The sequence below is a fragment of the Caloenas nicobarica genome, chromosome 1 (assembly GCF_036013445.1).
Source record: "Caloenas nicobarica isolate bCalNic1 chromosome 1, bCalNic1.hap1, whole genome shotgun sequence".
NCBI lineage: Eukaryota > Metazoa > Chordata > Aves > Columbiformes > Columbidae > Caloenas > Caloenas nicobarica.
Genome location: NC_088245.1, coordinates 60,865,592 through 60,879,806, shown reverse-complemented (window position 1 = coordinate 60,879,806; position 14,215 = coordinate 60,865,592). Strand labels below are relative to the sequence as shown.

At 43.2% G+C, this 14,215-nt stretch overlaps 1 protein-coding gene across 1 annotated transcript in view; it reads left to right on the top strand.

The window, feature by feature from the left end:
- Positions 1–4,080: 4,080 nt before the first annotated feature.
- The window catches only part of RIC8B (RIC8 guanine nucleotide exchange factor B), a 41,895-nt gene continuing 31,760 nt past the window's right edge, over positions 4,081–14,215 (top strand). The window contains exons 1-2 of the mRNA XM_065639789.1: positions 4,081–4,185; positions 8,208–8,255. Of these exons, the coding sequence (XP_065495861.1) occupies positions 4,099–4,185; positions 8,208–8,255 (135 nt within the window). The 5' untranslated portion in view covers positions 4,081–4,098. The remainder of the gene's footprint in view (positions 4,186–8,207; positions 8,256–14,215) is intronic.

The following is a 14,215-nucleotide window of genomic DNA, read 5'->3' as shown; positions in this document are numbered from 1 at the left end:
TAAGGACAGGGGAGATAAGGCTCAGGTTAACACATCTATTTTGTTCTTATTCAAGTTACCTTCAGGTCAAAATTGTCTACACATGAAGATAGTAAGTCATGTGAGGAAATTTTTTTAGTTGGCAGTCTTCAGCAACTGGAGTTTTGATGAGTTTGAGACCACAGTCCTACTCGGCATTTTGTTATTGAAGATGTTTAAATCAAAGCGTTGATTCTGGCTTATTAAATATCAACAAGCACAGAAATATCTGCCTCATCAAGACTGTGAGAAATTTGTATGGGAAAGGTAGTGTCAGCAGAATAAAAAAGTCCACTTTCTCTTCCCCAATGAATTTCAAATCTCCGCATTGCATCACATTGGCCAAGAGTCCACTGTGACCCTGTTCACTCACAAGAACATTAGTTAATCTCCAGTTACCTGATGGGAGACTGTTCCAAGAAGAGGATGGATATTGGACACAGTGTCAGCCCCAGAAATATTAATAATAAAGAACTTGCGAGTGGAGAACAGCACAACTGTGCATGAGGTGCTGGGAGAGGGAATTTTAACCAACAGCAACACCACAAAGCTGCTCATAACAAAGAGCCACAGAACATCGTCAGTCAGATGGGGCTTTGAAAACCTTTTACAAAAGAACCTCTGCAGTCTTTTTTTTTTTTTTTTTTAATTGATTTAAACACTTGAGTTGATGCCACAGGAGTCTGAACATGCACTTCCAACTACCTTTGAACTGTTTCCTGATGACAGCTTTGAAATTTAAACTGGACGTTCATGGGGAGCAATATATAGATTACCAAACACAGCTCTACAGAGACCACCACCACTGTCTGCATCAGAAGCACTGCAAGAGAAAGCAGGTCCCTTCCTCGACCACCGTAGGTCAGAACCCACCAGATTAATATAAACCACCGCAGCTTTCAGGTCGCAGGGGTGTATACCAGGCTGTGAAGTGCAGCGGCTCATGAGAGGATGAAAACCTCTGGGTAGAACGGCTGGTTAGGGGCAGGAATCCCTTAAATCATCCTAGTACAAATTGCCAAACCTCCTGAGTCAGAGCCTGCAGCCTGTTTATTACGCCTTTCCCTTGACCACGGCAACTGAAACTGCTGTTTCTTGCCTAGCCACATATTTATGTGTATATAAAGTAAATATGTGACTACATAAATCTTTCTGGAGAAGCTTTTATACCACATGCCAAACAATCCAACCTCATTTTCACTTTCTCTTCCTTTTTCTTTTTAGTTTTCTTTTTCCTTTTCCTTTTTCCCTTTCTGTCTTTCTCCCCTCTTCTCACAACAAATAAACATTTTATTAAAAGTGCGGTCTTTCTCATGGGCTAAAACGTATAACAAAAGATAAATAGGTGTAATTTATACAATATAATATATCATAATATTGTATATTATAACATAACTGACATCACATATATAATACTTTAAAATAGATGTATACATGCACCCAAACATGTGTGTATGTATGCATATAAAAATCCATTACAATTCTCAAGATTTTTCATTACCAGGTAGAAAAAAGACTCAGCGGGGGAAGAACAGTGAGAACTCCATTCACTAGCATGAATCCTGTTTTTGTCAGGCTACCTCTTGCTGCTAAGGTCACTACCCTTTGACAAAAATGGCCTCTGACCTCCCCAGCCCCACGATTCTGTTGTGACTGACCCTGAAACCCATGAAATTCAGGGGCAGACATTGCTTTGGAAGGTTTAGATAAAGCTGACTAACATGGGAAGGGCTCATGGTATGCAGCCATCTGAAAAGGTCTGGCAGTTCTTTGGTAGAGGATGCAATTTATTCTGTCCCTCTCTTTCATTGAAATCCTAATCCTTCATATGCTACCTAAAGTGGAAACTAAAATGCACTGATGATGAATAACAATGTGCCTTTAAAGGGCAGTAACAGTTTTCTAGTCTTTATTTTTTAGGCTTTTTAATTAAAAAAGAAAAGTAATTGTCAATGTAAAAGTAAAATGAGTGTTATGCTGTGCTGTGAAGTAAAACTAAGCAGGCTTATGGTTTATGATAGAATTGTAAAACAAACAAACAGAGGATTATTTTTACTGAGTTTCTCTCAAAAGTTGCATTAGTATAGACACAGACCTGACCGAGAAGAAATGGTTACGCACTTTGGGCTGGATTTCGTTACTCCTTGCCATTCAATGACTGTGTTGTTCTGGTTTTGTAACTCTGTTCAACCCACTGTGGCAAGAAAGACCCCAACCTGAAAATTCAGACCCTAGTTTGGGTCTGAGCCTTAAACACACACGGGCACACCCCAACATGTTCCAGCACGTTCAGCGCTCTTTGGGGCCACCATCCATCTGCAGATGGAACCTCCCCATCCCTGTGGTATTTTCCACCATGGTGTCAGTCATTTCTGAGATGAAAGTTTTATTTTCATGACCACCGAGGACCTCTTAAATTGCTGCTGAAGGAATAAAAACTTCAAGGAGAGACAAACTGCAACTCTCTCTGAAGTTTTATTACCGTGGGGGTTTTTTTGTTAATTTTGATATATCATTTTCTGTTACCTGGACAGTGAATTTTGATAGTAGGGCACCTTTAGTATGGAAATACTATATATTTTCTCAGTGTAGTTCACGCCTAGGGTCTTGCAGAGCACTTTGAATGCGTGGCTCACCTTTGCCCTGTGGCCGCAGGCTCCGCCGGTGCAGCCCACCTTGCCCTCCCACCACCTCCCCCACAAAATGTGGCGTCTCTGGTCCGCACACGCTCATCAACACCCTCCGAACTGACCCCTCTGTGAAAGGGTATGCGGGCAGTTTTGGGAATGCAGCCATGGTGCACCTCAGAGAGGGAGTTTTTGCCTCCAAATGGAAATGGGGAATTTTTGTGTACCCACGTGACTCTGATGGATTAGACTTGAGAAAAAGGGGTTCGTTTTGCTGCCAGACATGACGGCAAAACCTAAAGAGGAGAGCGTGTGCCAGAGTGTGCGTTGTGCCGCTGAGCACACACAGAATCACAGAATCACAGAATGTCAGGGATTGGAAGGGACCTCGAAAGATCATCCAGTCCAATCCCCCTGCCGGAGCAGGAACACCCAGATGAGGTTACACAGGAAGGTGTCCAGGCGGGTTTGAATGTCTCCAGAGAAGGAGACTCCACAACCCCCCTGGGCAGCCTGTTCCAGTGTTCCGTCACCCTGACTGAGAAGAAGTTTCTTCTCATATTTAAGTGGAACCTCTTGTGTTCCAGTTTGTACCCATTGCCCCTTGTCCTGTCATTAGTTGTCACCAAGAAGAGCCTGGCTCCATCCTCGTGACACTCACCCTTTATATATTTATAAACATTAGTGAGGTCACCCCTCAGTCTCCTCTTCTCCAAGCTAAAGAGCCCCAGCTCCCTCAGCCTTTCCTCATAAGGGAGATGCTCCACTCCCTTCATCATCTTTGTGGCCCTGCGCTGGACTCTCTCCAGCAGTTCCCTGTCCTTCTTGAACTGAGGGGCCCAGAACTGGACACAATATTCCAGATGGGGTCTCACCAGGGCAGAGTAGAGGGGCAGGAGAACCTCTCTCGACCTACTAACCACACCCTTCTAATACACCCCAGGATGCCATTGCCTTCTTGGTCGCAAGGGCACAGTGCTGGCTCATGGTCATCCTGCTGTCCACCAGGACCCCCAGCAACCCTAGAGTACTCGGGACTCGAACCCGCTCCTCATCCCGCTCGCCGCCCTTCTCGCCCGCCGCGGGTCTTGGCCGTCCCAAAGGGACTACAGCACCCATCGTGCCCCGCGGCACTTAAAACCCCGCAGCTCCCGCCGCGCACCGCGGCGCCGCGGCGCTTGGCATGCTGGGAGTCGTAGGCCTCTCGCCGCATTCTCTTTGCCAGGCGGGACTGGGCGTGAGGGCAGCCAATAGGAGAGCTGACGGGTGCCCGCCACCGCTCCCTCCAGCGAATGGCGCGCCAGCGCTGCCTGCCAGTCCGGGCGGGTTCCAAGGGCAGCGTCACGCCACGCCACGCCACGCCACGGCAGGGGGGCGCGGGGTGGGAGGTCAGGGCGCGGCGGGGCGGCGGCTGCTGCCGGTGGAGAGGAGCGGGGCCGGGCGGGCGGCGGGCATGGAGCTGGGCGCGGTGCTGGAGGCCGTGGAGGGGCGCGCTGGCCCCGAGGCGGTGGAGCGGGCCCTGGCGCGGTACAACGAGGAGGTAACGGGCCGTTGGGGTAGGGCGGGCGTCTTCCTCTCCCCCTGCGGGGCGAGCCGGGCCCTCCGCTCCCCACACCCGGCGGTGTCACCGCCCCGCCCTCAGCAGCGCCGCCAGCACCGGGCCGCGGGGGCCCGTCCCTGCACCCCCGGGCTCGGCTCTGAGGCGGGTCCCGTGCGGTCACCGCTCCGGCTGCCGTTGCTGCCCGGTATAGCCTGGCCCGTCCCCCGCGCTTCCCCTGCGCTCTCTGCCCGCGGGCAGCCCCGGGGCCGTGTGTGCGGGAACGGGTGGAGCACGGGTGTCAAACTCGGTGTCACCGGGGGCCGCGTCAGCCTCGTAGTTGCCCTCAAAGGGCAAAATTTCTTGAAAACACTGCAAGTAAAAACATGTTTGTAGTTGAGGGCAATCATTCTGTGCCATTTATGCAAGATTAATATTGCAAAGAAAATAATTTCTCTGATATTTACATAGCTGCATATTTTAAGTGTAAAATACCAGTAAGTCAGAAATAGACTTTTCAAGATCCTCATAGTCATGTGTGTTTTATATCAAAGAATACATACAGATCTTATTTATGGAAGTTAAGTCAGTAGCGTAGGACATAGAGTAATAAAAATCCATGCATTCCACAAGATGTTACATAACCTACTGGGGAAAATACAAATGTATTGGAAATCCTTAAACAACTTTAGTCTGATTTTCATGTACTTACATCAACAGCTCTATCTTCATCATCCGAATCTTGCAAGCCAAGAGCTGCTTTTTGTAGTTTCTTTCTTTCATTAGCCAACGCCTGTTCTGTTCCATCAAATTTAAAACCTTTGCCGGAGAATTCACTGCTTTTTTTTTAATCAACTTTCCCTCCTGAAAACAAAATAATGTATTTTCATAATTTGAAGTCGGCCCTTTGAGGGCAACTACGAGGCTGATGTGGCCCCGGTGACAATGAGTTTGGCACCCCTGGCCCAGAGGAAAGCCGGCTCTTGCGGCAGCACAGACCCAGCACACTGCAGGTGGATCAAGCCCGTTGCCAGGCTTGTCCCCCCGCGCCTTCCGTCTTGCCTCCGCTTTACCTGCCTGATATGTAGCGTAGCGGGTCACCAGGCTGCAAAAAGAGCCATCCCGCAGCGTCAGTTTGCCTCAAAAGCCTTTTAACCTGCATGTACCTATGGGAAGAGGCAGGGCACGATAACGCTGAGGTCTCCTGGATAACAGCGTTAGGTGCCTGCTCACCTGCCTGAGGTGCTGCCCTTTGGGGTCAGCCAAGGTCAGCGGGTGTGCGGGAGAGGGGGCTTTGCACCCACTGCTTTGGCAGGGACCGCGTCAACGCGCAGAGGAGTAGCCCTGCAGTGGGAGGCAGGGGGGTGTAAAATGGGCTGCCAAGCCTCGATTGATTTTTGTGTGGTTCTGGCCAAGAAAAGGGAAAAGAAGCAACAGCTAAAAGCAGGGTTACAACAGGTTGAGCTTTGATTGCTGATGGTTATGAAAGAGTACCTCGTGTCTGCTGCCGTTACAGTGTGATATGTGTATGTGAAGTCAAGAAATGAAGGGATTTCCTGGTAATGTTGGGAAGCAGAAGTTGGAGTGAAGCTAGATGCTGGGTGTTCTTTTCTTTTTTCCCCTCCTCTGACAGGGGCATTTTGACACCTAGATTTCAGTAGAGCAGTGTGGTCCACTTCCAAAGATCACATCTGAACCCATCAGGTGTCTGTCCTTTGTGTAGACACTTCTGTGGCTGGCACACAGGTCCCTAAAGCTGATACTGACTTGGAGTTTGGCTCTGGATGTAATTTAAATGCAGTTGTGTTGAACTAACCATCTGCTGAAATTTAGGAACCTGTTACAGGAACAAACATTCAGGTTTTTGGTTAAAGTTTCCTAGCTCTGTGATTAGGGGAAAAGCCAAATTAATGTGGATTGGCATATGGTTATTCTTCAGCCTCTAAGGGATGGCTTGAAGTTTGCTGTCTTAGGTGCAGTATATTTTAAGTGTAACAATGGCAATAACAGATATCTTCACTCAGAGTTGAGCTTCTAGAAGCAGCTTGAGCAACAGTCTTGATGCAGGTTGCCTTTGTGCACATGAAATTAAAATGTAGGGATTGCTGCAGCTGCAGGACACTTTTTCTGAAGGGCTGGTAGACATAGAGTTTGTTTAGGTGCATCTAACTGCTTTAACTCACTGACCTCTAAGGTGCAGAGGAAGGATTCTGATCTCCTGTCTTTACTCTTGACAATGACCCTTTGTTAAATGTCTTCCATCAAAAACTGCACACGTACATCTTTTCTTAAATTTGCAGTACTGGATTTTATGCCTTCTCAGCAACTTCCCCAGATAATTATTTAGGTTTAAGTTGAATTCTCAAGGACAGTTGAATTCTCAAGCTGATGTGGTTTCTGTTCTGGCATTTCAAGTCTTCGAATGAAGTATTGGAGTTGCGTGTGTAGCTAAATACTTCTTTTGAAGTGGCATGGGAATCTTTTAATATTGTTTCAAAACGACATTTCTCTTATTGTGTTTCTTGTTAAGAAGTTTGCCTTAATGTTTCCTACGTCTCTTTTTCTGTGCGATGTGTTACTAACTCAGATATGTTACCTGTCAGCCAGCGAAGACTGGGACGAGTACTCCAGGTTCCTTATCTTTACCCATACCTCTTCTGGGCTTTAGGTTTCCTTAGTTTTCTTTCCAAATAATGGATTAAATGTGCTTTAATTGAAAAGAAAGGGTGGATTAAGTGTAGTTCTAAAGGTGCAGATGGCTATAGAAAAACTATGAGAGAAATTAATAGGTCTGTTCTTGCTCCTCTATGTCATCCCATTTGCAATGATTATTCTAAATCTCTGCTTCTCCAGCATTTAGACTACTTGCTGTCAGTACCTTTCCAAGTTTCAAAAGACTTCATGTGCAAATGCAAAAATTGCCATCTCATGGTTAATTGCTTATCAGTTAATATTCACCTGTCTTTGGCTGGCATTTGCTGAACTTGTTCAACTGTGTTAATTGGGAGCCCTGTAAGAGAAAGGAATTATTTTCCTGCCATCCTCAAGGATCTGACATTGGTAACCCTTGATGGTAGGGTAGGTGTCCAAGGCCTTTCTGTGTAGTTCTGAGCTTGTGTCATGAAATGTAAGAGGCCTGCGAATGTGCTGTGGAGGGTCACTTTTGGTTTTCAGTCATTTGCATGATGTAGCAAGTTGTGTATTAGAAATAATAGAAACTTGAGATTTTTTTTTTTTGAAAGCTTCTCCTCTTGCTTAATCATTTAGCTTGGAAGTTTTAAAATATCATTAAAATAACTCTCTGGTATTACTGCTGTTTTCTTTGACTGGCAGAATAAACTTTGTGTCATTTGAGTAATATTTCACTAATAACATACCTCAGGATACTAACATAGAACTAGATTCAATTACTCTTTGAAGTGTTTAACAGGAAGTAAGTACTTGTTGTTAGACCATGTTTATCTTGTGTTTAACTGTTCCAGAGAAACAAATACCTTGTTAATGTGTTTTGGAAATTGCCACACTACAGAAACTGGTAGTCTTTGTAGTAAAGCTTATTTGATTTATTCTACATGTTTTCTGGGCAAGATTATACCATGGTTGTTCTTTTGGGACACTTTAAGGTGCAGTTAAAAGCTCGTAAACAGGAACTGCTCAGGGAAGAGTCTGAGTAATAAGATATCTTAATATATCAATATAATAATAACAACACAAGGCTGTAACTAATGTTTTTCACCCTGTAAAGTGCCGCATGTGAGATTGTTAACTCACGTCAGAAACGTGGGCCCCAGGCCAAGGTTTGCTCGGCACCAGTAGTGAGGTAATGGTGAAATCCTTAGTCAGAGCCACTTACTGAAGCTCTTGCTGTTGGATAGAATGGAAAAGGACATGAGTGGACATGGTTATGGCCTCGTTATCGGAGGCTGGTTTGAACCAGACTCCTAAAGTTCTATAACAGTTTTGCAGGTATTACGTACTTGGCAGCTGTTCATGTAACAAATGCAAACTCTTCTCTTTTTTCACAGAATCAGGCCATTTTCAGATTTGATCCAGCAGATGAAGACACAAGAAAGGTAAGTAAAAGAGACTATTGAGCTGCATAACTGCTCTGGTTCAAAGTATAGCAAAGGAAAAGCAGTCTCTTAACTGAGCTGCCATTGTGAGAAGGTGCAATTAGTGGTTATAAAGTTCTGTTTTCAATTTTGATTCTTTAGGGCAAGAGACATGACAACTACCTATTCCCCTCTTTTCTGAAGAAGAAAAATCTGCCTAACAAAAAGCCCTGTCTTTAATAAAACTAGAAAAGCCTACAAATTGTTTTGTTGGGTGCAGATTCAGGGTGGGGGAATAAAGATACTCTTTTCTTCTGGATCTGAGATAAACATCTTGCAATACATTTTTGCATGTTTTCTCCTCTCAGCAGGCAACAATTTCTTGTCTGTGTTAGATACCTGGAGAATATTAGAGGTTAAGATGAAACCATAAGTGCAGAAGAAAACTATGGAGCTGTAAGGGAGACAAACCTACAGAAGCCTGTTAATCCAAAGCTAGCTGTAATCAGCTAAATGTGTACTGTGTATGTCAGGTTCCAAAGATGGGAAATGTTTGTGTGTTATAGGATGGAGCTGTACAGGTGTGTCAGGGATTAACAGGGCCCTTGAGATCCATCTACAACCTCACATTTAAAGCTTGGGCTGCCTTTGATTCCCCCCCCTCCCCCCGTTATTTTTATCGCGTAATATGTGATGACAAGACCCTTCTTTTCTTTTCTCTAATTAGTTTTTGGGCTGATTTGCATATTTATTCAGGAAATGTTCCTTAGTGAATGAGGCTGCATGTTTCCTCTATTTCTGAAATAAACTCAAAGCTTGAAATCAGAATTGCAACATTCCTGTAGGGATAGTCTGTCTCATATTGGATACAAATCAATTCATTCAATGATTTTGTGCAAAATGTAAATATTTTCAGTTCTGAAGTCTTTTTCTGGTAGAAATGGGTGGGATAAGTCTGTCCTTTGCATTTACAAAACCATCAGTCATGTGTAAGGTAATCTTAAGTGACAATTGTTTATTACACAGATGACTTGAAGACCGCTTAGCTTGACTTCACTCTTGTGTGCAAGTATGCAGTTCACAAAAGGAATAGTGAGAGTTATATAAAATGTATGGTATATATTGCTGTTGTCTCTTGTAAATCAAAATGAAGTAAAACAAGGAATATGGCCTAGAAGCCTTCATCAGTCTTCCTGTGGAATAGGTTTGTTTCACAGTCCTTGGAGCTCTCTGAAAACACCTTTCCCTGCTTTGCTTTTTATATCTTACAGAACAGTTGTTACAGACTTCAAGAGGCTTTTCACCTCCCCCTGCCCCCCACCTCTGATATCTGTAGCTTTCTTGATGGCGATTTAGATATGTATTAAATGCAGAGTTACAAAAGGATTTTTGTGAGAAATACCTTTATTATAGGATATGGGAATGTCAATCCGTGTTTAAAGCTGTAGTTGAGCTATAGCCCATATGTCGAACACTGATGTATGTTTGATAATTTTGTAAGTTGAGTGTTTTAGAGGTGTATGTACAGTTGAATAATGCTTTATTCAATGTTTTAAGCCTGTTGCTGTAGTTAGTTGTGCCTTCTGTCTTGCTAAGAAGTGTTCTGAAAGTACTTGGTAGAATTGTTACTTAATTGGTTACGTTCTTGACACATTTTCTGTGCAAATTGTTGTTCTTTCTGTGACATTTAAGTTAAAGCTGAATGAAGCTCATCAAGGAGTGTTAAGGACAGTAAGCAGATTTAACAAGTCTATTATAAAAAAAACCTTTTTAAAAAAATGCATTTTCATAGCATTACTTCCTTACTGGAAAATATGTTAATCATATGTGATCAGAGTCACTTTTATAAAGGCAGCTTTTGTGTGCACATACTTGACAATCAAAAGCTGTGGGGTTATTCTTGTTCCTGAATCTGCCCTCATGGTTCTCTGGGAAGTAGGTAAGAAAAATACACATCTGAACAGATGCAACTGAAAAATTCTACAGTTCTAAAGCTTCAAAAGACCTATGTACAATTATTAAATATTTAGCTTTATCTATGGCTTTACTCGAAGCTGATGGTCAGTAATGTGGTGACAGGACTATGTGTGTCCTTTTTAATCTGTATATTTCCTCAGTATCCTTAGCGCCTGTAAAACATTCAGCATTCTCCTTTTATCCTTCAATTAAGGTAAAAATAAAAATGCTTTCAATTGAAAGGTAAAATGGTACAATGCTCTTGTTAAGAGCAAACTTCTGAAATTTTCACTAAAATTAATGGGAGAAGACCTCATGATGTAGCCTCCTGCTAATACAGAAACAAGTTCCACTTTTTTTATTTAGTAATACCAAAATACACTTGAGTTGACAGTACGTGCAGTTCTGCTGCTATTAGCTTAGAATGATTGCAGTGAAAGAGAGTTCAAAGGGTGACAATCTGTAATGAAGTAATGTAGTAGACTTGAAGTTCAGATATGGGGGCAAATACAGAGGGACTTGCGGATTTTGTCTTTGGTTTCTGGTGCTATTGGAAACTTGCTATATAACCTAAGACTGCAATAATGCTTCTTACCAGGCTCTTGCTCCATATTGGATTTGTTCATGCCTAGGAATAAATTTTCTTTTAGTTATTTACTCCAGCAAGCCTCACAGACTTTGTTGTGGGTCATTCATGTCCATGCAGAAGTGCAAGTAAAAGATCAAGCGTAGCAATGCAAGTTCTTTTTTCTCTGCCTCAGCACACAGCTTCAGCCATGACCTTAGCGTTATAGCAAGGTCGTGTCTAGAGTGTAATTGTATTGTGATGCAGGTGTAATTGAACTTTAGGCTTCTCTAGGTTGGGTGGTGTTAGGGACAGGACAAGCTGTATGCAACAGTGGCACTCAGTAAAATATGAAAGACGGTAAGGGCAAAACTACAGCTTGACCATGGAATCTGGGTAAATTGGACAGCAAAAGTTGTTCCGTCATAATATGGCTATCAAATCGTGGTGCTTTAGGCTGTAAACTAAGTAAACGAGCAATGAGTTTGTAATACTGAGCTCTGGGAGGAAAGTAGGTTGTGTCCTCTAGAAGGCAGGGAGAGCTGTCAAACTTTTGTCTATCTGGATGTAGCCACAGGACTTTAATACATCGCAGGATGATAAAAAACACAAGGTTGTGATGTGAGCTGTTGCTTGCACTGGTTGTTTTGTTTAATGATACATGTGTCTGCAGTGACCTGTATGGCAGGTGCTATGGATATGTCAGTTGGCAACCTGCTTTGTACTGTAAAATCTACTCAGATACCAGACAGATCAAGTTGGTGCCATTCCTTCTTAACTCGTCATGTACTATTAAAAAATAGGAATTTCTGAGAGCTTGTTTTCAGTTTGTGCGTGTGAAGAGTATAGAAACTGTCAAGCAGAGGTAAATGTGTTCTGAAATAGCAGCTGAAATTAAGGCAGTGTGATTCCTTCAAAGGAGCTTAACCAGCTCTTAGAAATCTAAAATATTTGTCTCAACCAGCCAAGAAATCCTTGGCAGTGTTTTGCTGGAAAAGGTTGAATCTTCAGAACTGCAACACTTCACAGCAACATGGCATGGCTGACACAAACAGTTGGTTCTTTAGGACCGTGCTGGAATCAGCTCCAGAAAATGAACATCTGGTGACTTGACTGGGCAGTCACCTTGGAGAGAGAGGTCAGGCGTTGTCCTTCCCCCTTGATGTGGCACAGCAGGCACTTCAGCTCAAGCCTCACATGTCCCCGTACAAAGAGGAAAGATGTTTTTAGAACCACTTTCTCATAGTTTAGTAGCTTCGTTCTCCATTATTTGTACCTCAACAGGCCCCAGTTTTGCTTCTGAAGTAGCAATGCATTTATGCTATTTATAGACTCAAAATGGCAAGAAAATCACAGTGGTGTTTGTGGCCTGGAAACGTCTGTCAGTACCGATTCCCTAGTGAGCTGTGGCATTGCACGGCTGGAAGGAGCTACAGCGCTGTTTGCCTGGATCATAGAATAGAAGGTCAGTCTGTCCAAGGTAGCAAGCAAGACTGACTTTTAAAATTGGACAAAGATACTGAGTTTAGGGGAGGAAGCCGGGGGGTGGGGGAGAGGGGAGGAAGCAGCAACCAAATATAAGAATGTTACTCATAAGCCATAGAATTACCTGAAATGGCCAGGTCTTCATGAATGACATATTTCCTCCTCAACGCCTTATGTTTTGCCTGTTTCACCTCTTGTAGTACTAAAATGTCTGGTTTCTACCCTACTGTTTCTGGCTTACTGTGTTAGGTCAGTCTTGTAATATAAATCTTTATAGTTTGAGATTGGTTTTCTTGATTTATTGTTCAGATTCAATTTGGACATAATGGATCTAAAATTCAAGGCCTCCTTTAGTGGGAAGAAAATCACCGAAATGGTCTTTTTCCCCCGCATTGCTGAATGTTTTAAAGGTGTTGAAATAGATGATGGTAAATCATATCAAATGTATTGTGAGACTTTCTCTCCAAATTTAATTCATGATGTGGGAAGATTCCTTAAGGCTGTGGACTGTACCATATTTGAAGTTTGGAAGGATGGAAGCTGTAAAGTATGTTGATGGAGCAAGATGCTGTCATGCTCTAAATCTCAGAAGAACCTTGTTATTAGATAATGTTGACACTGTGGCAGTTCTGGGAGGTCTGAAGATTCCTGCAGCCACAGAGGCACAGAACTTCTCTCCTCCCAGTAACTTTGTAAGCTTTTAAAGTCTGTTAGTGAGTGACCTATAAAAATATTAAGCTCAAGCTTTCTTGTAGGCACACTGTGTGGTATCTTAGTATTAATTGTTGTTGTTATTGTTCTGACTTTACTGAAACCCCTTAAGGGAGTACCAGCCTGTAAGAGAAGAAAGCTTACTAAGTATCCTTCATTAATACTAAGCATATGTTCTAATTCCCTCTGGTTCTGCTCACTCCCATCCAGCATTTTTCAGTTTTTACATCTCCTAAGGTTTATGTCAAGCCAGTGAAACCCATCTCTCCTTTTAAAACCTCTGGGTTACAGAGGTGATAAAGGGCTCTCCCTGTTCAGTGGGGAGGGCAAGGAGGGCTGCTGAGAGTGCAGCGGTGCAGAATTTCTGTGACTCTGGACCAGGTGTTTATTCCACCGGTTTCTGACAACACAGATTGCTGCGCATGGTCCTCACCTTCCCTGTGGAGTGCCGTCTGGCCAAAGGTCTCTCATGTTCAAACCTGCGATGTGGACCTCTGCTGTGTTGGAGCTGGGAGGCTCCTGCCAGACAGGCCAACCTCCTGCTGTCAGTATGGGCTGAACCATGAAGTTCGGAAATGAAGCGGACAGAATCCGCCCAGGTCTGTCCACAAAGACTAGGCAAAAAATGAGCATGGCCTTTTCAGAGGAGGTTGTCTGATTGTCCCATTGTTCAGCACAGTTGATTATAAATGTTATATAAATGTTGTCTTGACTTCCAGAGAAAATGAAAGCTTGGAGTAATATTTCAGATACTCTTGGGCTTACTTTCTTACCGCCTTGGATGCTTAACTCTGAAACCTAATAGCAGAATAAAACAATTATTTTATTCTTTTAATGCTGCTTCTATTAGCAGAAACAATCAGCCAACGTTCTTATTCAGCAATTCCAAGTTATGTCTCTTTGCTTCTGAAATCTCTTACCTCTGACTTGCTAGAAACATAGTTTCTCTTTGTTTTTCTACAACACTGTTTTGTATAGTCTAGTGAAACTACAAGAAACATCTAAAATGCTTAATTTTGCCTTATATGAGATGGAGAGGGACTACATAAGGCTAGTTAAGAGAAGTTCTTAGTTCTTTTTCCCTTGCTGTAATTTAAACTTAAGTGCTAAGAAGTGTACCTTTCTTGATACTTACAGCATCTATGGCATAATTCAAAAAGAAAGGTGCAGAAAAGGAGAGAGAAGGTATGAACTCTATTTGTCATGTTTAGCAGACCTTTTGTTGTTCACCTTTGAGCTGCAGCTTCTCTAGCACTGAGTAGTC